This window comes from Pecten maximus, chromosome 11, assembly GCF_902652985.1.
Source record: "Pecten maximus chromosome 11, xPecMax1.1, whole genome shotgun sequence".
Lineage (NCBI taxonomy): Eukaryota > Metazoa > Mollusca > Bivalvia > Pectinida > Pectinidae > Pecten > Pecten maximus.
In genome coordinates, this window is record NC_047025.1 from 1,708,036 (window position 1) to 1,733,799 (window position 25,764).

Sequence of the window (25,764 nt, forward strand, 5' to 3'; positions counted from 1 at the left end):
TATATGTCTTTATTCAAACTATCTCTCTGTATTTTTGAACAATTGTTGTAAAACTTTCTGGAAATAAAATAGAAATGCTGTAGCTATTCGAAATAGAGTCAACAGGCTGACATCGCTCACCACAAGAACACGTTGTCACGTTGAAGCTTTGTATGTGCTGTTCAATTAAAGTATCTGAGTGACTCAGATTCTGAGTGGTGTTCTCCTCATTTCTATAAATAAACGTCCAGTAATTGGTTAATATTGGAAGTACCATTTGTTCGAAAATCATAAAGCATGTGTGCTCAGCTTGGCAAAGGCTTTATCAGCACTCTTTTGGCGAATGTACGGAAGATAGTTCCCCAAACGAGATCAATAATTGTATCTACAATGGGGAAAACAAAGTGTAAGACTCCAAAAATGTCACCGACATTATATGGTAAGAAAATTGACAACAATATTGAAGCCGCGTGGTTTATGCTTACGCAAGCATCATGATGTTTACATTATTTTGATCATGATCTTTGTTGACATTTAACTTTTCCTACAAACATTGTAATAAACACTTCAAATATGTCTTCAGATAAATTTTGTCCGTGAAATATTTCTCTCTCTTTGCGTTCCCTCTAGACATATGTGTTTTCTGACTATAACTTAGTATAAGTTATATAATAGTTTTATTAGAATCTAATTATACTCTTGTAATAAATGTGTAAATAATCGTCCAAAATCATAGAATATATGATCAACACGGAGGACCATTGCCAATAGTAGGTTTTAGATATAATTTTAGCTTCCTGAACTTGCTGGACACAAATGCATAGTCATGGGAATATTTCAGCTGTAACATATTTCTTTACTGTTAATTATTAAGATCTTGTTTTTATATAATTATTTATCAATTTTTTTTTTTTCTATTTTCAGGACATCATACCAGTCTAGCCACAGATTCCACTATAAATGAAAAACCACTGACAGTAAGCATTTCACATGACAAAATATATATGTATATTAGTGTTTTGTAATTATATTTTTATAAAGTGACCATGCAAGGTGTTTTCTTCTATCTTTGATACTGACCAACTAAAAATGACTACATTTACATATATCTGTTTTATCATTTTACAACTCGAAAGTCTTTAGTGGTGATGCATTGGGTAATACAGAGACACTCGTTTTTTCCCCAGTGTGATCAGGGGGTCGTGACACTCATTATTGCGAGATTGTCAACTTAATTACACAACCTAGGTGAAATTAGTTCGACACTTCATACCCGTGTGGTGGTTTGTGTTTCGCAGGAAGCTGAGATATACTGACCAGTGTCTGTTGACATTTCACTTTGTGTCCTTGGACACGACACATCACTTACCCTGATTGCTGTGTATGCCTTGCGATGAAATTCCTTATGTTGTTCAGTAAATTAGCCACCAGCTACTACAATGAGACCCCGCCTCAAATAATTAAGCTGGCTGTTCATGGGGCAGTAAACTCGAGAAACAAACAAACTGTTACCTTATCAGATATAAACATTAAAAATGGCCTCATGAGTTTTTCTCCAGGTACTCAGGTCTCCTCCCTCACCGAGACTTAAATCCCTGCTCACTTGAGGTTGACAAGAGTGGTTTATATACAGACAAATGTACATAAAAGTAAATAGAACATGTTTCATATTTTTTATAAAGAGATGATGTTGATGAAAATCACCATTAGTTATATAGATCTATCAAGTGGTATGCAATACAATGTGATGACAATTTTGTTTCGATTCAGATTTGCGTTGAAGGAAACATCGCCAGTGGGAAAACAACTTTTTTAGAATATTTCAAGACATACGCTGATGTAGAGGTAATATTGTCTAACATACCCTGATGTAGAGGTAATATTGTCTAACATACGCTGATGTAGTGGTAATATTGTCTAACATACCCTGATGTAGAGGTAATATTGTCTAACATACGCTGATGTAAGGTAATATTGTCTAACATACGCTGATGTAGTGGTAATATTGTCTAACATACCCTGATGTAGAGGTAATATTGTCTAACATACCCTGATGTAGAGGTAATATTGTCTAACATACCCTGATGTAGAGGTAATATTGTCTAACATACCCTGATGTAAGGTAATATTGTCTAACATACGCTGATGTAAGGTAATATTGTCTAACATACCCTGATGTAGAGGTAATATTGTCTATAACATACCCTGATGTAGAGGTAATATTGTCTAACATACCCTGATGTAGAGGTAATATTGTCTAACATACCCTGATGTAGAGGTAATATTGTCTAACATACCCTGATGTAGAGGTAATATTGTCTAACATACCCTGATGTAGAGGTAATATTGTCTAACATACCCTGATGTAAGGTAATATTGTCTAACATACGCTGATGTAAGGTAATATTGTCTAACATACCCTGATGTAGAGGTAATATTGTCTATAACATACCCTGATGTAGAGGTAATATTGTCTAACATACCCTGATGTAGAGGTAATATTGTCTAACATACCCTGATGTAGAGGTAATATTGTCTAACATACCCTGATGTAGAGGTAATATTGTCTAACATACCCTGATGTAGAGGTAATATTGTCTAACATATACTGATGTAGAGGTAATATTGTCTAACATATACTGATGTAGAGGTAATATTGTCTAACATACCCTGATGTAGAGGTAATATTGTCTATAACATACGCTGATGTAGAGGTAATATTGTCTAACATATGCTGATGTAGAGGTAATATTGTCTAACATACGCTGATGTAGAGGTAATATTGTCTATAACATACCCTGATGTAGAGGTAATATTGTCTAACATGGTAATATTGTATAACATATGCTGATGTAAGGTAATATTGTCTAACATACGCTGATGTAGAGGTAATATTGTCTAACATACCCTGATGTAGAGGTAATATTGTCTAACATACGCTGATGTAGAGGTAATATTGTGTAAACAATGAGTTATATTTTGATAGCTACCTTATATATAAATACACTTTTAATTTGGTTTATTGAATTTATCAGATCAAAGAGTTTTTAGGGATCCTTTAATGGAATATATCACATATTTTACCAGTATAAGCCAATGCTCAGGGATAAGCCTATCGCCTATTTTTCACATTTCCTCTCCATAGGCCCATATTCTGCAGGGATATGTCTGTTTTAAATATCTTAAGAGCCATGTAAATTGTTGGAAATGTTTCAGATATCATATCAAGAAAATATTAATTCACACTTTTGATGATTTTTTTGTTGATTTTATTTCAGGTGTATGAAGAGCCAGTCAAAAAGTGGAGGAATGTTGAAGGACACAATATTTTGGTAATTTAAAGTAGAGCGAAATTGTATTTCATAAGTATTTTTTCTTTCAAAAATCACTAAGCAACATTATGTATATATGATGAGTTAGATTTGATTATTTAAAAGTTAATACAGTGTATTTTGAAATTAAAGGTTTAAATGTTTAATCGACATGTATGATATGCTAACAAGAATATAGAGTATCGTTAACAAGAATATAGAGTATCCAAAATTCATTTATATTCTTTCAACAATTATTATCACGGACATAAAATGTATTTGTTGTATTTATAGGCAAAAATGTATGAAGATCCAACACGGTGGTCATTGACGTTACAAACTTATGTCCAGTTAACAATGTTGGACCAGCATATTCAAGTACCAGTAAGTACTAAATAGTATGGTATTTATCTGCAAATAAGCCCGTCCTCAAATAAGCTCCCTTGTCCAATTTTGCAGAATCATCAATTTTGAAAGAGGTTCACAAATTATCCCTCCCCAAACTTAAACATTAAACGTTACTTTAGGGAGGGTCTTATTTGAAGATAAACTATTCATATTGAAGGAGTTTTCATCTGCTTTCTCAACCAGAAAATGGGCAAGTATAGGTTTAAAAAAAAGGTTACAGATTTTGCTTTATTACCTCCCTTGCATATACAATATACTTTTTGATATTTGTGCAATATATTTAAAAAAAAATGATATTTGATATTTAAGAAAATTTAGTGATACATTTAGCAATTGTAAAATGATGCAACAGAAATAAAAATTATCTTCTGAAAGGAAACTTTCAATGTGACATTTCATTTTTCCATTTCTAGCAACTGCCAGTCAAGATGATGGAAAGGTCCATTTTCAGTGCCAAATATTGTTTTGTAGAAAACCTGTTCAGAAGGTAGGTATTTTTTAATCAGATAAATGGTCCAGTATTGAGCACTGTCATCAAACTAGAAAATTATTTTACTTCTAAATGCTACCCTAGAATAAAGTGGCATATTTTGATATTAATAAAAACACAAAATAACTCTCTTAGGGAAAAAACTGATAGAATATAGCTTAGATATAGTGATGTCTGGGAATTAAGGATCACCAATGCTAGGATATGAAGAAATTGATTTGTACTATTTATATTGAAAGTGTTTCCCAGATTCCCAGCTTTGATAGCAGTAAGAATGTAATCCAGCTTTAATAACACTGAAGTCTTTATTTAACAGTGGTAAGATGGCGGACATGGAGTATGTTGTTTTGTCGGAGTGGTTTGATTGGATAAGACTTCACCATGATCTGAGTGTGGACTTAATAGGTATGTATATGTCTGTATTGTAATGTGGAAATTTTGGATACGCTATCAACTTCAGTGTTTTTAGCCAACCATCATCAAATAAATGTTTTTGCAGATTTAAAAAAATTCATTTTTAAAACATTTTTCTAGAGCTTTAATAAAACGCCTTGATACAGTCGCAATTACTTTTTTTAATTATGTACGGGGTAATGTCTACAATTCTAACATGTGGCAGGCAATAAACACATTAAAATTAACTAATTAATTAATTAATGTAATGTTGTCTTTTTCAGTTTATCTGCAAACGAAACCAGAAACAGTGTATGACAGAATAAAAAAAAGATGTCGGAAAGAAGAGACTACGATCCCAATTGTAATTATATTCATGTTATGTGTAGATGTATATTTCAAAATATATTCATAAGTACAGATAAATTTGCCAAAATCAATTGGGCTTTGTTTTAAGATGCAATATCATGCCATATTTGTGGACTACCTTTAGCTTACTATTTTTGAAGTGGATGATTCTGTAAACAATGAAGAAGAGGGTTAATTTGTGGGCAGTGCCTTATTTGTAGATAAATATGGTAATGAGCATCAATGAATTTATTTCACAGGACTACCTGCATGCGTTACATGAGCTGCATGAAGACTGGTTAGTGGGAAAATCCAAGTTTAAAACAGACTGTCCTGTACTGGTAAGAATCTTTTAAGTAACTTTAAAGTCCATGAAAATCATCAGCTGCTGATTTGTTTTTTTTTAAAAACTGGAAATGATATTTTTTGCAGGAAACAGAATATTAAATACCTGCAAACTTATGATATTTTTTTGCAGGAAACAGAATATTAAATACCTGCAAACTTGTAATTTAGTAAAACTGCAAATGACTTTAATAACCACAGTTATTAGTGGGCTGTATATAATGAACTTAACCTTATCTGTCACATATATAATATTGTCTACTAACTTCAGGTGATCGATGCTAACCTACAGACAGAAGAGATGATCAAAATTTATCAGGAAAGGAGCCAGGAAATATTGTTCCCACAATCTAAATCGATCCGACTGGATGCAGCAGTAGGCGTCTGATGTTATCGTCTTCGGTTTAGTTGTATTCTGTTCTGGAAATAAAGTACAGGGAGATGCAGGCTGAGATTCTCAACCGTAAATGTATCGTAACTGGAGAAGGGAAGCTGCAGGCTGTGATTCTCATCTGTAGATTTATCGTAACTGGAGAACGGAAGCTTGCAGGCAGAGATTCTCAACCGTGAATATACCGTAACTGAAGAACGGGAAGCTGCAGGCAGAGATTCTCAACTGTAGATATATCGTAACTGGAGAATGGGATCTCCTGCAGGCAGAAATTCTCGATTGTATATGTACTGTAACTGAAGAACGGGAAGCTGCAGGCAGAGATTATCGACCGTAGATATATCGTAATTGGAGAATGGGAAGCTGCAGGCAGAGATTCTCAATTGTAGATATATTGTAACTGGAGAATGGGAAGCTGCAGGCTGAGATTTTCAACTATAGAGGAAGCTAGGAACTGTGATATTGTGTAGTTTCCTGACAAGAAAACACCAGGTCTACCAGTGTTTGACCGAGATGACTGTTGGTGACATTTACTGTGGAGAGTTTTGAGTTCAGCTAGCACATGTAGACTCAATCATTCACTCGTAAACAGACAGCTTGGTGGAGTTTTCACCTGATGCCTGAGGTTTGGGTTCAAATCTCGTTGCTGGATTTTTTTTACAAATTTATTATTTTATTTAATCTATTATTGTATCAGAAAAATCTCTTTAAAAATACCACAGTATATTTCAAAGCATAGATTAGAATGTTTGCTGGAGGAAAACCTGTGTTTAAGGGCACAGCTATTTCTAAAAAGAGAACTAGAATTTTTCAGAAAAAATTTGAAAAAAATGTTTCGTGAAAAACTAGGCTCCAGCATACAGTCTTCATCCAAATTTTTTCAAGATAAAGTCATTTTCAGACAAATATATTTAGACACACAGATATGTATGATGGACACATTATGGAAATCATGCCACTTGTATGTATGGAAGTGACCATGACCAGTACTGCTGTCTGGAGTACAGTGATTGGTAAAAGACATAAGCAGTTACCATACTCCAAAAAGAGCTTGGTCTAAAATTCTATTGAGACAGAAGTTTACTGCCAGAAAAACAATATTTTAGAATGCAAATTTTAGTTTGGAACCACGATGAACAACTGCATCAATATTTAAATGGTGGATTCCAAACTGAATTGATTTCAGGATTAGATAAAATTCTCAGTTGAAAGTACCAGCCTATGTTTCACTATACTATTTTTGGATCTGAAACCCGTCCAAGTGTTCAGTGTGAGAGGCAATTTTTGTTCAACGCTACTTCAATTGAAAATTGTGTTTATTGAAACCCATGTTATAATTATGCAGATCCATATACCTCAATTTACATAACAAACTCGTAAAGTCTGTGTTCTAAGCTGTAGAGCAGTTTAAGGGGCATTTCACTGTTTTATCTCTCCGAGAAAATATTATTATTTTGAGATGTGTCAGGATTTTTATATGTTCTCCTGAACTGGAGTTACACAAAAAATTGATGTGGCGTAGTATACCGTATTTATCCGCAAATAAGCTCCTGTCCACAAAATGTTTTGCAAAATGATCGATTTTAGAAAAATAAGCTCAATGTGGTTCACAAATAATTAAAAGTCCTTCCCAAACTTTAGTACATATGTACTTAACTTTTACAATTGGGGGAGAAGAGCTTATTTGAGGAAAACTACAATACATAAAAATAAAAATTTAGCATAATATGAAGTATGACTGTTTCAGAATTATTTAAATATTTTATACATGTTTTTGTAATTACAGAAGGGACCATGATTTTACATTTTAGTTCTCATCAGATTAAAAGAAAGTCTGTTTTAATACTGAGAAATTCTTTAGCTGTATTTTATTGATATTAATTTATTTAAAAGTGTTCTCTTTTAGAAGTGAAAAACTGTAAAGACCTTTTATCTTTCTCCCGGATATTTCAAAATTTAACTTTTACGAAAAGTTTGAAACAATACAAGAGAGATGTTATCTTTCAGAAGTTATGAAATCCTTCCTGTCTCTATAGCTATTTTTTTTTTTTTTAAGTTACCAGTACCTTCACAACTGGTAAAGCTTTGTTATTTATTTTTGTTGTTTTTGTTTTTTTGGTTTTTTTTTAATCTTTATTTTTTTTGTTATTTCAATAATTAGCCACACCAATTCAATGTACAAATGGTGACGTTGTGGAATTTGCTGATCTTTGCATGAACAAAATATTAAGGATCAAATTTTATGTTATTCGGTATTGCAGTTACACGTTTTTTTGTAAAATGTTATTCCCAACAGTGTTATGGGATTACAGGGCTAGATATTTTAATGGTATAAAAATGTCTTATCATAATAGATAGGTACTAAGAAATTGGTAAAACCATAAAATACATTAATTATCACCCTACTGGATACCATTAAATATCATCCTACTGTACACCATTGAATATCATCCTACTGTATACCATTAAATATCATCCTACAGTATACCATTAAATATCATCTACCGTATACCATTAAATATCATCCTACAGTATACCAGTAAATATCATCCTACTGTATACCATTAAATATCATCCTACTGTATACCATTAAATATCATCTACCGTATACCATTAAATATCATCCTACTGTATACCATTAAATATCATCCTACGGTATACCATTAAATATCATCCTACAGTATACCATTAAATATCATCTACCGTATACCATTAAATATCATCCTACTGTATACCATTAAATATCATCCTACGGTATACCATTAAATATCATCCTACAGTTTACCAGTAAATATCAACCTACCGTTATACCATTAAAAATCAACCTGTCATATACCAATAAATATCATCCTACTGTACACCATTACATATCATCCTACTGTATACCATTAAATATCATCCTACTGTACACCATTAAATATCATCCTACTGTATACCATTAAATATCATCCTACTGTATACCATTAAATATCATCCTACGGTATACCATTAAATATCATCCTACGGTATACCATTAAATATCATCCTACGGTATACCATTAAATATCATCCTACCGTTTACCATTAAATATCATCCTACTGTATACCATTGAATATCATCCTACGGTATACCATTAAATATCAACCTACCGTATACCATTAAATATCATCTACCGTATACCATTAAATATCATCCTACGGTATACCATTAAATATCATCCTACGGTATACCATTAAATATCATCCTACAGTTTACCAGTAAATATCATCCTACCGTTATACCATTAAAAATCAACCTGCCATATACCATTAAATATCATCTTCTGTATACCATTAAATATCAACCTGCCGTATACCATTAAATATCATCCTACTGTATACCATTAAATATCATCCTACTGTATACCATTAAATATCATCCTACCGTATACCATTAAATATCATCCTACTGTACACCATTAAATATCATCCTACTGTATACCATTGAATATCATCCTACTGTATACCATTAAATATCATCCTACCGTATACCATTAAATATTATCCTACTGTATACCATTAAATATCATCCTACCGTATACCATTAAATATCATCCTACTGTATACCATTGAATATCATCCTACGGTATACCATTAAATATCAACCTACCGTATACCATTAAATATCATCCTACTGTATACCATTAAATATCATCCTACTGTATACCATTAAATATCATCCTACTGTATACCATTAAATATCATCCTACGGTATACCATTGAATATCATCCTACGGTATACCATTAAATATCATCCTACTGTATACCATTAAATATCATCCTGTCGTTGACCATTAAACATAGATCTGTACCATTAATTATCGTCAAACGTAAGGTCTGGTGCTTTTGTATGACCGGCAGTGTGCAAGAGTTTTTTTTCAATTTGTCAACTGACAAGTCAGTCAAACAGAGGCCTCTGATTGGTTGGAATTTAGATGCCAGGTATTGTGCAATTTCCATGAAATTTGGTATAGGTGTAGTAGAACACTATAAACACTGTGAAGATATCAACTACATTATTTATGACTGCAAAGGTCGTTTGGGGACATATGTTATGGTGCCCGCTACATGCAGTTAGTACTTTTTTTATATTGTGATAATATGTTAGAATATATTGTTTGTATACAAGTTCAAAATAAAACATTAAAAAATCATTAAAATCACGTGTCTCAACTTATATTTTGTCAATCTTGCAGATGTACGATTGTGATTTAGGGTATAAACCTTTTCGGTGAATATTATTCTTTGACATTTAAAATATTGTATTAATGCATTTCAGTTTAATTTTTAATTCATCTTCACATGGCAAGTTTTTCAAATCTTTTTTATCCAAGGTCTGTTTATACCTTGCATGACAAAGTCCAGGGGAGCTATTGGTTTACCACTGGTGTCAGATTCATTCGTAAACAGCACGATTGAAGTTGTCGCCCAAGATGAAGTCTGAAGTGACCTGCTGTAATAGATTTTGGGTGTTGTCAACTTCTCAGTTACCAAAAGGCCTAGGGTAATGATATAAGGACTGTGGCATGATGGGATGAATAGCAACAAAGTTTGTTCAAATGAATGACCTTGACCTACATTAAAGGTCACAAGGGTAACTAAAACATGCTAAAATCTGTAAATGACTTCTCATGATCAATGAGCAAGAGGCCCAGACACCTGTTAAGTCTGTACCATGCTGGAGTGAAGGGCTGCAAAGTTATTCAAATGATTGACCTAAACATACATTCAAGGTCACAAGGGACACTAAAACATGCTAAAATCTGTAAATGACTTCTCATGATCAATGAGCAAGAGGCACAGACACCTGTTAAGTCTGTACCATGCTGGAGTGAAGGCTACAAAGTTATGCAAATGATTGACCTTAACATACATTCAAGGTCACAGGGGTCAACTAGGCTAGGCTATAATAACAAGTTCTTCTCAATAACACAGAGACCTGATAGTAGGTCTGTAGGGGGGGTTCAAAAGGGGGTCAATTTGACTGAAATTTCAAAAATCGTCCTCTCAAGACCCAATAAGGTACCATAGAATTAAATACTTTCTTAGATGAAAATGTCTTAAGGTGTTTTACCGAAAGTGTGAATTACATGATCCTGGGTTCTCGCGTTTGCTCCTGGAGAGGTGCTGAATTCCAGTAATGCAAGCTTTGTTAGAATTATGGCGGTTGGATGGTATGCAAATGTAGGCCCTGACTGACCTCCAATGTTGTGTCAACACTGATACAGCTAATGTGTTTGACATGACGGTTCCTTGTGACGAGACCTTTCCATTGGTCAAGGTCAGCGGACCTGCTGACCTTTACAGTGACCTTTAACCAACTTTTTAAAAACTTTAACCTAGACCACTGTCTGTTAACCAAACAAGATAGGGGTTTCCTGTTTGATGTGTTCCTTGTGACGAGGCCTTTCCATTGGTACTACATTTGTGGACCTTGTCTGTGACCTTTGACCTACTTTTTAAAAACTTGAACCAAGACCATTGTAAGTTAGTCATACAAGATAGGACTTTCACATACGAGACATGTTCCTTGTGATAAGGCCTTTCCATTGGTGCTTCATGTGTGCACCTGCTATCAGTGACCTTTGACCTACTTCCAAAAAATTAATTCCGAATTTCGCCTCACTTGGGAGAGCTGTGTTGTCTTCCGACGACTCTGTTAAGCTTTTCTTGTTTTCATTCTGCAGAACAGTTCTGGACAGATCTTTCTAATTGTGTACAGAGGTTCTTTGGGTCTGAATCCTCCAATTTGCATATACAATACTGTATGTGAATATGGTCATGTTCTCTGCCAATCTCGGGTCAATGGTCACGACATCAGAGGTCAAATATCCAATTACGAGAGATTGTTTCTCAATAATAGTAAAGAGAGCAGCGAGCTTTCAAGAATAACTACAGGTATACCTAATGATGTACAATGTCTTTAGTGTAAACCTGTTAAGTTTCAAGCAAAACCTAATTTTAAGGTGTAATAATTATGAATTACGATAGTAAACAGAGGATATAACCAATGTATTTATGCTGCTTTTATAAAAATCAAATCCTCTGTTAACAAGGATGGATAGTATTGCAACAGAAATACAAAGTCCCCCGTCTGAGCTAGGAGTGCACCTATTTATTTCCCATTTTTTAACTACATGTTATAATGATCATGTATACCAAGTTTCTTTAAAATCGGAGTAGTACTTTAGGAGGAGTTGTCCGGACAAGCCTCAACCAATGAGAAGCTGGCGGCCATTTTGAAAAATGTTTTTTTGAAAAAAAAATGTGGGATGCACAACTACATGTTATACTGATCATGTATACCAAGTTTCGTTAAAATCGGAGAAGTACTTTAGAAGGAGTTGTCCGACAACTGTTGCGTGACAGACAGACGGACGGACGGACGGACGGACGGAGGGTAAACCTAAAGTCCCCCCGTTTTTTTCAAACGGCAGGGGACTAATAAAGTATATGTTTGAAAGTACTCCATCAAAAAAATTTCAGTATACCGGTACATGCTACAAAAAAATCAGGAAAAAAAAAACACAATTGAATGAAAAATAACAAAACAAATATATTAATATTTCTGTACATTTTATTTGAACACTTGGAAAGGAAAACCTATTAAGTTTTTCCTCGGCCCAATAAAACGCAGTTACACACAGAAACATAAGCTGTCTGTTGTCCAATAGAAAGCTTCTAACCCTCGTCAGATTCACTACTATATGTTAGAAAGCCAGTACAAAGCATACAGTACTATTTGCCATCCTAAATGTACTAATTCCCAGTACATCAACAGACTTCAGTAATAATGTAAATGCAATAAGACAAAAAAATCTTCAGATTTTCCTATCCCTTCTTTAATACCATGAGATGATCCCAACCATTGAACAGAAGGATCCAATACAGATTTAAGGGGTGAAGATCATTTTCTCTAGTACCATATGAATAGTGTACACCAATGACAACGATGGGATGACTTTATGACAGTAGATGGACGAAAATGTTTATAATTAATCTTAAAGAAAAGAAGACCACGACAACAGAAAGAAATATATATATATAAAAAAAAAAATCCATGGATGTTCTTTTCAAATTAATTTTCCATGGATCAAAGTTTCAGTATTCCGCAAGCAGAATCAGATAAAATTGATAATGTGATAGCATTAATACAATCAAATATTCATTGAGTGTTGTGTAATATATCATTATCCCCATATAGAGTGCAAACAAATTATAATCAAAATAGACTACATGATATATTAATAGGAAGAATTATTTTGCTTTTAGCTTGTACATAAAATTTTGTATCTAAATCAAGACAATTTGTGGCTGAAATGTTTACTTTTGAATGATGCACAGGTCTAAGTATATTAGCTCTGTTTCACGTAAATCTACACTGTTTCAGGTAAATCTACACTGTTTCAGGTAAATCTCATTGTTTCAGGTAAATCTACACTGTTCACGTAAATCTACTGTTTCAGGTAAATCCACACCGTTTCACGTAAATCTACTGTTTCACGTAAATCTACACTGTTTCACGTAAATCTACACTGTTTCAGGTAAATCTACTGTTTTAGGTAAATCTACACTGTTTCATGTAAATCTACAGTTTCACGTAAATCTACACTGTTTCACGTAAATCTACACTGTTTCACGTAAATCTACACTGTTTCAGGTAAATCTACACTGTTTCACATAAATCTACACTGTATATTCCATTGTATGGTCTTAACTAGCTCTGGAGTCTTATATTACTGACTCTTAAAATTCAGTATTCTCTCCACATAAAAACATGGTAAAGCAGAGTTATCTAATCGACTTAAACACACAAATTACAATCATTCTATCCCAGAATCAATTCAGCGAAGCGAGGATAACTTTTAATATTGATAATTTGATGTCTTCTTTTGAATTCAATTTGAGGATGATAGTATGCCCCCTAACGTGGAAAATTTCAAACAAAATTAAAATAAATGAATGGTACAAGATCATCACTTCCAAATTCAATGGAACCCGTCGGAACTAATGCCACATCATAAATACCGGTAAGTCACAATTTCATTTGTATTCATTCAGTGCACAACTTTACGAGATAACTCAAAAACAAGTAAAAAAGCTGTTAAAACAAAATAATTCGGAAACATCCTACTAGTAATTCTGCCTATATCGTTGATTTTTTTGATGATCTTAAATTATGATTTTTTGCATTTCAGTCCTACCTGGTAATGGGTATCACATAGTAGTCCCTATAAATAAACCTACAATTTGCACCAAGAGCCCTATACAACACAGCTAGATTGTGTACCAACTGTTCACAACACAACCTTGTATATATCAATTCTGTAACTTCTGTAACCGTTCCCTTTTAAACCATCACCAATCTCTACTTCGAAGCCATACAATTATAGAAACACTATTTGTTTTATAAGTTTAATTATCTAAAATGTCTAGCATATGCCATCAACAGCAATGTACATTAAGTTGTTATTAATTTAATATATTTTCTAGTTTTCTCTTAAAAATGTTAGTTTTCCAATGATAGCCCCCTTTTGAGACTTCTTTTTATCTAATAATCATCATCGCTATTCTTAGAATGCAGTTTTCAATGGTGTAACAAATAATCTTTTTAAACAATAATTTTTTTTATCATTTTTTAATCATACCTGGTATATTGTTTGAAGAAAATATTAGTAACAACATATTAATATTATTGGCACAATGTGGTCAAACTACTTTTAAATTGGGAATTCCAATACTAATATGTAAAGTTGTATGGAAGGAAAGTGATATAGTCTATCAGCTATAATGTCATCTCGATCCTAACTGGCTTACAAATACCTTCGTAATGCCATACTGTATCCAATGCATGACCTCAAAAAAGATTAAGAATTACACGTAATTATGTCTCACCTGTCCTGCATTGTCAATAAAGTCAGCTCTTAATTCAATAAAATTTCAGCATTTTTTCTAAAAAAACAACCTATAACTCTTCACATTACATTATGGAAACACCCTGTATACATTCTTGACATTTGGAAATATTGATTCATCAAAAAAATCTGATGAAATCATTAATTTTTTTAAATTCATCCAAATATGTCGATTTTACTCCAACAATCACTTTTTCTGAAATGTGAGAGGAAAATATATTTGATACATGATCGAATTTATTCCAATTTGGCTACAAACTTATTTGTAAACCAATTGGAGAAGCAATAAAAAATTTACATAAATTTCTCAAAGTCTAAGATTTTAACCAAAAAAAATATAGCAATAAATTATAAATTCATGTAATCTGTTTGGGTGTGTTGAGATGTCCATACTACAATGCAACTATGTTTCAGGTTTGGTTGAAATAACAGAAATGAGCTTAACACAAATTTTTAAGTCCAGATTTCCAGCATCCTTAATTTCCCGAGTCACTGGGCCATTTTGAATGATATTCCATAAATGAAGGCTGTGTTGAGATGTCCACTATGTGATCCAACTAAATGCCAAGTTTGGTTAAAGTTGGACAAATACTTTTTGAGAAACGGATCAAATGTAAAACTATAAGGAGAAAAGTTAATGACAATGCAGGAGGCGAGACAAGAATAGAAGAAAAGAAGAAACTTCTTAGGAAATGAAGTTTTCAATCAAGGACAACATGTAAGTGACATAATTAAGTGATGGAAAAGAAAATCTACAAATTTATGGACTGTGACAAAATTTTTAAATTACTGAAAAACGTGTTTACAATTCATTTAAAATCAAAAATGTTTTGTATATGAAATTTTCAAACACAGCATGAAAATCATACTGAATTATTTAAATTGATCTTAACCAAAATAGAGAAAAATATATTTCATGCAGTGGATATTTCAAGTGAAATGAAAACTGAAATTCAACAGTCAAATACAATATCGATATAGCGACACAGAATTTAAGATTTTAATATCATACAGCACTGATCATGAGCCATGGTATAAATTCATGAACGAAAATAGCATGCAGGTCCCAAATATCATCACTGCATCTCCAAAACGTCAATATTTCCAAAAAGTTTTTAATTTGAACAACAAATTTGACAATATGTGAAAGTATGTGAAGAAGAAAGAAGAATAAAAAGTTGTTATAATAGAATGTGATACATGGGTGAAGTGGGTTCTCTTTCTTTTAAATCTAAGAGTTATAAAGATGATAAATAATCATAAGTAAGTTGTATCAAATAGCACAGTTTAGCTCTTCGTATGCTGTAAGTTTTATAAATACATGCCCCATATCAAGAAAAAAAGAAAAATCGAGATATTAAAATGCGTTATCTTCCCATTAATGACATATTTTAATTCCCCGACATTTGGACTCGATTCCAACCTGTCAAAAGAAAAAAAGAAAATAATGAAAGACAAGAAACAGGGAAAAAATCACACACACCTTTAAACATACACACACCCCCATAGTCACAACAAGAGAAGATTTAACTGTTGATAATATTCTCATATTTTTTCTACGGGACAGTTATACTATTTTAAAAACACTATAACTGTTTTTATATATATCTAAAACGTGTTTTTCCATGTTTCCACTACTGAATCAATTTACCTTGGCAAAAAAATATGTATACGTCTTTATATATATATTTATATAATCCAACAAGCAATTGATAAACAAATATTGTGCATTATCAATCAGGTAACATCTACAATAGTCACAAATCTCTTTAAAGAAAGTCTGTAGTGAACATTATCACTCACAATGGCAAATATACATACACCATACCATGCATGTACGATTGCCTACAGTTTGTACATATGTATAATTATACATCTTTACACAGGGAAGGATATTTACAAAAGCGACGAAAATGACGATGACAAGGCAGATGATATGATGAATCTATATATATATTTATATCGAATATCATTAACTCGAGTCAGTTTCTAAGTATGACAGAACAGAGAAAACAAATTTCAATGAGCACTAATTTTCACAAACTTAAAATCTATATTATACAGAAAATATGTAATACGTTGTATTCAATTGAATACTCCACATCGTTTTGTCATTAGTTTTTCAGCTCCGAAGTTCCAAGGTGATATTTTATGTTAGCTTATAAAAACAACATTTGAGCAAATAAACGACGGTAGGTTCTTTGACTCAATGGCCTAAAACAACAATTGATGAACCAAAAAATTTCAGGTTTGTATAATAGAATTTTTATCATGGAAAAGTTGAAAAATACTTCTGTACATGGCTTTTAATATGAAAATGTCAAATCATTACATATCTGGGATGATCTTAATATTAGATCATTTGCAACCGAACGAGCTGACTCAATGTAATTATAGGACCAGCCCATTACTGAGTTCAGCAAGACAGTGTATCCCTCCCTCCAACCCCCATCTCCCCCAACTGCTATCAAAATGATATAAAATGTCTTGATGATTGAATTTCTAGGAATATATCACATTCCTATGTAAGACAAAAAAACATGTATACACCTTTTTTAATTATCCATGAAAATTAGTGCTAAAAATGAAATTGGGCAACATGCTGAAATATGATCACCAAATATGGTTTTATTGTCACCAAATATGGTTATATTATCACCAAATATGGTTAAATTATCACCAAATATGGTTAAATTATCACCAAATATGGTTATATTATCACCAAATATGGTTGTTGTCAGATTTTACTGTCCTGTCTGTAGTGAAGAACTGGTTAGCTATGAATCTGTATGAAAATTTATAAATATGGTCTGTCAATATTTGTTTTGATGAATTCTAAAAATAAGGTGTACCCAGACAACGATATTGAAAATTAATCTGAAGTGAAGTTGATCAAGTCTTAAAAAAATACAAGACTTTACAAAATTTGGCATTTCATGTCAATCTGATCTCGAGGAACTGAACTTTCATTGTTAGATACAAACAGATACGGACAAATATTCCAACTAAACCCGACCATATTATGTACAGAGACAAACAGGTTGTACATCAATTTGTTTAAACCATGATTTCACTACCATACTTAATAATAGCACACATCATTCCATGATAAACAGATACAATGTCCTTGTCAATATCTAATTATTTTTCTCTCTATACACACAAAGGTTCCGTCGTAACAGACCCATTCATGATACAAAGGGTGAGAAATGAACGTCATTAAAAAAAAAAGAATCTTCTAACAAGCTGCCATATTGTGCTACGTGGGTCGAAGCTCAAAATCGTCATTGACTTGAACCATGGGGACATGAAGATCGTCTATCGTGGGAATACTCTTATGGTCACATAAACTCATTTCCTTCATCTTCCACTCCCAGTCCATTTTCTGTACAGCAAATAACGATTCGGCTTCATGATGATGTCGCAAAAGAAGCGACTCCTGCAAATAAATATACAATTAGTTAAAAGAAAGTTACTTGTGTATGTAACCCTGGTAAATACTAGTTTCAATATACCGCATGGCCAGAGAGAATTTCTCATCAGCTCTTTAGGTTAAGTGTAGGACTAGTAATTAACCCAAAGGTCATGGATTTGATTTCTCAGTGGCATTGAACTAAATTTATCATGCGCCAAGTTACATTAGCGCCCATTTCAGGACTAATACTAAGCATTACTTTCATAAGCATCGCGGTAACCCCTGGAAACTCACGGACAAGTTCTTTCTTGGAAGGGGAGTATGCAATCCTGGTAAATGCTAGCCACATTATACTCCTCAGCTAGAGAGAACTTCACCTAAGCTCGATTGGTTGAGCATAAAGCCTAGAAAGCCAGAGGTCCAGGGGTTTGATTCACTGATCGGACATGAAAAGGTATGGGGTCACTTGGCCAACCACATAGATTTTCTGCGACAGTGAATACTCAGGTTGTAAAAGAAAAGTTTTACATTTTTTAACCAAGCAACATCACAATGAAACCAAGATTGAAAACTTGGAAGAGTTTATGATGACTGCCTGGGTGATATAGGACTATATTTCTCTCATCCCTACCGATATCATACTGGTCTGTCCAGGTAAATACACCCATGCTTGCTGTGTGTGTATTACCTCGCTTCCGGTGTAGGATAGCCACGCGCGCGCAATGATACAAAAGTAGGTCGCCGAACCGAAAGTAGATCTATCTATAGATTTGTAAACACATCGTTATATGTAATCAGATAATATTTTTTTTATTTATGATATAAATTATGTAAAAAAACACGTTCTTTTATTGTTTTTTATTAATAAAACATGGAACTATATTTTCACGCGAAAGAACACACTAGCTTGGCCGACATCAAGTGATTTGGCTTCGCTTGCAATGACAGGGCTGCTGAAACAACGTTAGACTGTGGAAATGAATGGTTTCCTTCGTTTTTAGAACAGCAAACGTTGTTTGCATATATGGGGTATGGTAAATCAATTGGCGCTGTTCTTTTTTTATTGTATGCAGTAGAAAAACAGTTTGGATTGAAAAAAAATGGCGTCTATCTGAGAAAGCTATCGACAGATAGTGCCTATTTTTGCATATTTTAGGTTGGAGAATGAGAGAAAAATACTCAATCATATGTGGTTCATGTAGGATAGGGATATTTCACCCTCTGGGTCACAAAATGTGGTAAAACCCTCGGCGGAGCCTCGGGTTTTACCACATTTTGTGACCCCTCGGGTGGAATATCCCTATCCTACATGACCACATATGATAGAGTCTTATAATATAGCTATTTACTTAATCCAACAGGACTTATTTCTTACTGCGAATATTTTTGTTTTTACACAAAAAGGTAAAAAAAAATATATATATCTTTATGTGTATGATATTTGATAATTTTCAATAAATTTGTTAAAAAATTATACTCTTACCTTAATTTTTTCATATTTATCATCTACATCTTTTAACCAGGATAGAAATTGTCGGCCATTGTACCTGGAACGGACATTTTTTTCCTTCTCTTCCACCTGTTCGAGAAAATCAAACACAAATTAATTCTTAAATCGTGAATATATCATCCTTTGACTTTATCCTCAGCTGATATATATTTTTTCAGATAAAAAAAACACTACAAATCAATCCAAAACACGATTTAAATAGAATCTGTGGAAACAATGATACTTTGATATTATCAAGGGAAAACGTGTTAAGTAATCATAGAAAATTCAACAATTTGCTGTTTCCGACTTCGGGATCATACCTGTTCTGGATCTATAGTGTTGTAGATCTCCTCATCTCGTAGTAACGTACACATACTTAAAGGTAGACTCTGATTGGCCAATGCTCGGGCAGCCCGCCCATGTTCCCTGATAATCTCCTGTTCCACTGAAAGTGTCAGCTTTTCCTGCATGGGGAGTGTAGAACAATTTAATATTTCATTTTCACTAAAAAGTGTACATTCTTTTGACTAAATATCATACATCTACAATAATCAAGCGTAAGGATATTCATATATTTTGGGTTTTAGGGTATAATTTAAAGTCATCCTCTCAAAATAAATTATTTGCATCATTTGGTATTTAAAAATTTAATTATTAAACATTTTCTTATTAAACAATTATTTAAAATTATTTAAACATTTAATATGCCCCCATTTCTGCTTCTGACAGAAAAGAAGCTAGACGTGACATATAAGTTCAGTGATATAGAAAATGTAGGTCACAGTGACCTACATTTTATGCAATGGTGATGGTGAATGGGCGTAAATGTAAAAACTTTGATGAATACACAGCAATATAAAACTGGAGCTTAACCCTTTCACCCCTACTGACCATATTGGACTTCAAATAATGAAAGAGTGGCAGAGTCCACTAAAGTTTCTTAGGGTTGAAAGGGTTAAATCACAGGTCAACCGAGTGCTTTCGACAAACAGAAGAGTGGTACTCACTACCATGTGAAGGGATATTCCATTTTTATTATTTTTTGCTTAATATCTGAAGCCCTTACATGGTGTTAATACTAACCCTCTCTATGAGATGCTGGAGTCGTAGTTTGTACCGTGCCTTCTCCTGTTCCACGAACAGGTCGCGCATTGTGCCCGTTACAGAATTAGGGGGAGACAACTGAAAGACAACAAATTCCTGAGTTACAAAACAAAGAGCTATTGGAGAAAGCTTGTCTATTCATGGTAGACTTTATAAGAATATCAGCTTAGAAATACCCAGATTACACCGACTTTAGGCCGGTGGTACTATTTGGACCTTACCATAGGAACAGACAGGGTACTGGCATTGTTGCCCTGTAGGACATAACTACAGCTGACCATTAGGTAGTCCTTATAGCCCTTTGGGGCATTAGGCTGCACTACTGACCACTGCTTATGTTTCATCGCCACCTGTAAAGGAAATCAAACATTTATTCCAAGGTCTGTATGTATGTACAGAGGTAAAATGCATGAACACACACACACATATATGGGGTTGAGAGTTTTCACAAAATCCCTGGTTGGGATTTCTTTACTGTGAACACTATCAGTTTTAAATAATTCAATTTAAATGCTTTATTTTTTTTATTTGTAAAATAACAATATTTTTTCTGCCTCGTGAGTTAGGATAAAATTTACAAAGGTTATCCAGTTATTCTTCGTATAATTTTTTTGTCTATCTTTTTTGCTATGTATTTATAAATAATGGTATTATTATCAAGAAGAACGTAGAAAGATTACAGCACTGCACTAGCCACGGAACATTACCTGATGATGGTAACCGATACCATACACCCTGTCAGACCGACGTAATTTATAAATTGCACGTAAATTCATTTGTTTCCAAGTCAAAAATCAGAAATATCAATAATTTGAAAATGTGCACCAACCTGCTTCCTAATAGAGAGATACAATTCAAAAGGATTGGGAGGTTTTTCGTAGGACACTGCTGGTAGTTGTACATGTGGTGGAGGTTCTGGAGGTGCAGGTTGGCTCACAGTATTTGTTTCTATTTTTGATCGTAACTTCCTCTTTCTTGGGTGAATGTCGTACGATTCCTCCTCCTCTTTGTTGATCTTTGAAACATTTTGTGTTGATTCCTCCTTGGATGATGTGTCATTGTTCCCTGTCAACAATAATAACAGGCTATAAAATGTGTTATAAATATCATTATTATACTTTATATATAGAGAATACATGGTCAGTGTCTTAAAATATAAGCTGTATTTTGGCGAGGGTAAAGAAAGACAAAAGTGGCGAGCCTTGGCGAGCCACTTTTGTCATTCTGTCCCGAGCCAAAAATACAGCTTATATTTTAAGACACTGACCATGTATTCTATTTATCCTGCAACAGTCATAAAAATAATCATCAAAAATAATCATTTTTAAGTGAAACGGTGTCAAAAATGACAGAAATATGTTCGCCTTTTAAACGTAGTTTCACTTTGAAATAGGTCAGTCGAACTGACGCACGTGCTAGGATTCCAAAATACAGCTGTTTTCCGTCACCGCCGTATACAGCAAAAATATATACGGTGGGTGTATTCCGACAATGCGGTGGCAGTTGATAAATATATATAACATTGAAGCAAAGAGTGGGAAAAGTTTGTATCAATGATTCAATAAATAATTATATACTTACTTGTTTTGATTATATAAGTTAAAAATAAAAAAGATTTGCATTACCCTAAAATATAAATTACAATATTATAATGATACAAATAGGAGGCTTGATGGTCTAGAAGAGATATCTGACCCACCTCTATATCTGTCAGACCAGCTATTAGAATCAAAGAAATTGTGACGAAATTTATCAATGGCACTGATTTCACTGACTTCATAATTACGTAACCATACCAAAAAGTTGCCTGAAAATTTGGGGTTTTGTTGGACAAAAACATGTTTTGCTTTGACCATTGAACTTCATACTCCATATGCTTAACACTTATTTGATTTATGGTTATATATGCATGCAGGTAAATCAAAAACTAGTGGAGAAGGCACACTTCTAAAATTGCTTTTAAAATATGTACATGTATGTGCACTCATTTTCATTTTTTCATTAAAAAATGTAACGAATTTTAAGGGTTTTTTTTTAAACCTTTTCATGGACTAATCATTAATTTAATGTCCCATGAAATTTGCATCCAAATTGATGATGTTATCAATTTGCAGCTAGGTTATAATATCGTTATATTATGCAATATAAAATGATGATCTTTTGTTATTGTGAGTAGCTAGCTAGAGAAGCATCATCTTGCATGCCAGCTGTCTTTCGCAGCTAACCCGTGTGAGATGGTTATCCCATCCCAAGAAACCGTGGGATCACATTATTGTGAGGTACAAACTTACTTACCATGAAAATATTGGTCGGACTATATATAAAAGCTAGAAAAACTTTAAAATCTACTTCAGAATTAAAATTAGGCTTCACTTTAAAATTGGAAATGCAGGGTTATATAATATTAACTTCAGTGTTACACAAGTATTTACAGTGTACAGAAGATTTATATAACATAAATCAACTCGAGCGAGCCATCAGATGACGATATATACAGAACATCTACGAGACTCAAATTTTTTTAATACAACCCCACATTTCCACTGTTTCAAATTAATCTGGCATAACAATCATTACTATAAACATGCGAGTCAATTTTAATCAATATTTACAGGTAATTTTACCTTGTTTTTCCTGTTTATCTCCCTTTTCTGCCTTTTCTCCCTTGTGATGTTTGTCGTGCGAGTGTTTCTGTTGCAGAGCTGCTTGCGTGTGAGATCGTAACGTCCTTGTTGATCGCTGTGTACTTTCCTTTTCCTCCTCCACTTTCTCTTTCTCACTCTCCTTACCACTACCACTTTTGACACTCATAGAGTCTTTATCTTTTTCCTGGTCCTTCTCCTTGTCTCCAGGCAGACAAGGAGGAGGAAGATTTTCCTCCACAGAATCTAGCGACACAGACTGTTTACAATTTTCTAACAGAGAGACCTTGTCCTCTTTATTTGTATCTTTTTGTGAACTCTGTTTATCACCATCCTTTGATGCTGTGTTGCTCTCTCGCGATGACGGCCGTGAGGAGGCGGGGCTACTTGTAGTAGGGACCGCCTCCTGGGGAAGCGTTGTCATGGCGATTGGCTGATTCAATTGTGATGATTTTGCTGCTGCTGCTTCCTGTTCCTGTGTGGGATTTATCACGTATGGAAGCGCATGCTTTGAGGAGTGCGATTTCACAAACACAGACGACTCCAAGCTAGCTGTTGAGGTTGATGCCTTTGGAGGAATAATGATTTTTAATGGTGGTACTTTCGGTGAAGTTGGTCTACTGAAACTTTCCCTGCCATCTTTATCAGATTTTGGAGAACTGTTTTCTTGGTCCTTGTCAGATTTTGTTGGACTTTGCCTGCCCTCAGATTTTGTGGACGACAAAAAATTGCCCCACTCATCAATGTTTTTAGGAGAGGAGGATGAGGAGGAGGAGGATGAACGTAACTCCCATTTTAGCCCTGAGGAAGAGGCAGAGGGATCACTGTTCCCTGACCCCGCCCCTGTGTTGTGCCCTCCTCCACTGTCTTGGGAACCGTTAATACTACTCACTATCATGCCACTAGAAACACTGTTCCTCCGTGGAAATGTCACAGAACTAGTAGTTACGGGAGCTGTCCATTCCGATCCTAACCTGTCCGACGAAGAACTCACAACAGGTACAACTACACTTTGAGAATTATTTAACTCACCAATGTTTTTATCGACCACAGATGTAAAGAGGGACGATAATGCAGATGACGATGAAATTACCGGGTTTGTGGTGGAGGAGCTGACTACAGAGGTGGTGGTGGTGGTGGTATTTATAAGCAATTTGTGTCCCACACCATTACCGGGGCCTGGATCGGACACAGATTCTTTTAACTTGGTGCGATTGTTCGAGTCACTATGCGGAATGTGTGCAGCCTGTTCCCCTACACTCCCCCTCCGACCACTTTGTGACAACGAGACCAATGATGAGGATGGCATTGATGATGAGGATGATGACATGGATGATATGGAGAAGGGAGGAGGATCTTTGAGTTCATTATCACTCGGTTCATTATCACTAAAATGTGGAGAAAACGGTTGTGTTTCCATCATTTTCAGATGGAACTTTGTTGGAGGAGGGGGAGTTGGGTTGACCACTGACTCAACATCTTGACTGTCTGGCTCAAGATTACTGAGCCTCCCAAACTCACCCATACCTAGTCTTAATCCCAGCTCAACACTAGACGAAGAAGTCACTTTACTACCTGATATTACACTCGTCATGGGTGAGTGATCCTCTACCACACGATTCCCAGACCCCGGACCCGACATTAGTCCAAGTCCTTCTCGTACATTGAGCCCACCAAGCCCTGTGAGGCCACTAATGCCGATTCCATCACCGCTAAGTCCGATGTGACCACTGAGCCCTGCATGTCCAATTCTATCACCGATTCCAACATGTCCGACTCTATCACCACCTAGTGGCCCAACACTTCCCATTCGCTCACCACTTAATCCTATTCTGTCCCGAGCTATGGAACTAGTCCCTAAACCATCTTCAGTGTCCATCAAATTGACTCGCACTTTGTCCAAATTCCTAACATTGTCCAGTTGTGGGTCATACAAGTCACTGTCCACACTGGACACAGGGCTGTCTACCGATAAGAAATCCTTATGTTCACTTGGCCCCATTGTCACACTATAAGACGTGAAATGAGGTTCCTTTGAAGGTTTATCGTGAAATTCATCAGCTTGTTCCCGCTGAAACTTTAGAAAAAGACGACGAGGGGATGACATTTTTTCCGATTTGGACATTAATGACCTCCTACTGCTGAGTGAAGACTGATTTGAACTTCCATCTTGTTTTGGCAATCTTGACATATAATCTGGAACAAATACAACCATTGATTAATATCATTATTAATAGAGATCAAAGCTTGGTTTTGGTTTGTTTTTGTTTAACGTCCTATTAACAGCCAGGGTCATTTAAGGACATGCCAGGTTTTGGAGGTGGAGGAAAGCCGGAGTACCCGGAGAAAAACCACCGGCCTAAGGTCAGTACCTGGCAACTGCACCACGTATGTTTCAAACTCTCAACCCAGAGGTGGAGTGCTAGTGGTAAAGTGTCGGGACACCTTAACCATTCGGCCAAAGCGGCCCCCGGCTATAAAACAGAACCTATTTGATCTTGACAAGAATAATT

At 34.5% G+C, this 25,764-nt stretch overlaps 2 protein-coding genes across 2 annotated transcripts in view; one reads left to right on the plus strand and one right to left on the minus strand.

Moving 5' to 3' along the window:
• The first annotated feature begins 235 nt into the window (after nt 1–235).
• On the plus strand, nt 236–9,846 carry LOC117337690 (thymidine kinase 2, mitochondrial-like). The gene is made up of 10 exons (XM_033898789.1): nt 236–418; nt 904–956; nt 1,750–1,824; nt 3,258–3,311; nt 3,585–3,674; nt 4,112–4,185; nt 4,505–4,593; nt 4,866–4,945; nt 5,190–5,270; nt 5,546–9,846. The coding sequence occupies exons 1-10, from the start codon at nt 277–279 to the stop codon at nt 5,660–5,662; spliced, it is 855 nt and encodes a 284-aa protein (XP_033754680.1). The 5' UTR covers nt 236–276; the 3' UTR covers nt 5,663–9,846.
• A 2,396-nt stretch (nt 9,847–12,242) lies between these two features.
• LOC117337327 (ankyrin repeat domain-containing protein 11-like) overlaps nt 12,243–25,764 on the minus strand; it is a 29,458-nt gene continuing 15,936 nt past the window's right edge. Inside the window, exons 8-14 of the mRNA XM_033898247.1 lie at nt 23,234–25,447; nt 21,439–21,674; nt 20,831–20,959; nt 20,589–20,687; nt 19,826–19,969; nt 19,497–19,592; nt 12,243–18,037 (exon numbers count right to left, since the gene is read on the minus strand). Coding sequence (XP_033754138.1) covers nt 17,858–18,037; nt 19,497–19,592; nt 19,826–19,969; nt 20,589–20,687; nt 20,831–20,959; nt 21,439–21,674; nt 23,234–25,447 — 3,098 coding nt within the window. The 3' untranslated portion in view covers nt 12,243–17,857. The remainder of the gene's footprint in view (nt 18,038–19,496; nt 19,593–19,825; nt 19,970–20,588; nt 20,688–20,830; nt 20,960–21,438; nt 21,675–23,233; nt 25,448–25,764) is intronic.

Coding starts and splice junctions, on each gene's coding strand:
- LOC117337690 (XM_033898789.1), top strand. CDS start 277: ATGTGTGCTCAGCTTGGCAAAGGCTTTATCAGCACTCTTTTGGCGAAT. Junction 957..1,749: donor TAAATGAAAAACCACTGACA/GTAAGCATTTCA, acceptor GTTTCGATTCAG/ATTTGCGTTGAAGGAAACAT. Junction 4,594..4,865: donor TCTGAGTGTGGACTTAATAG/GTATGTATATGT, acceptor TGTCTTTTTCAG/TTTATCTGCAAACGAAACCA.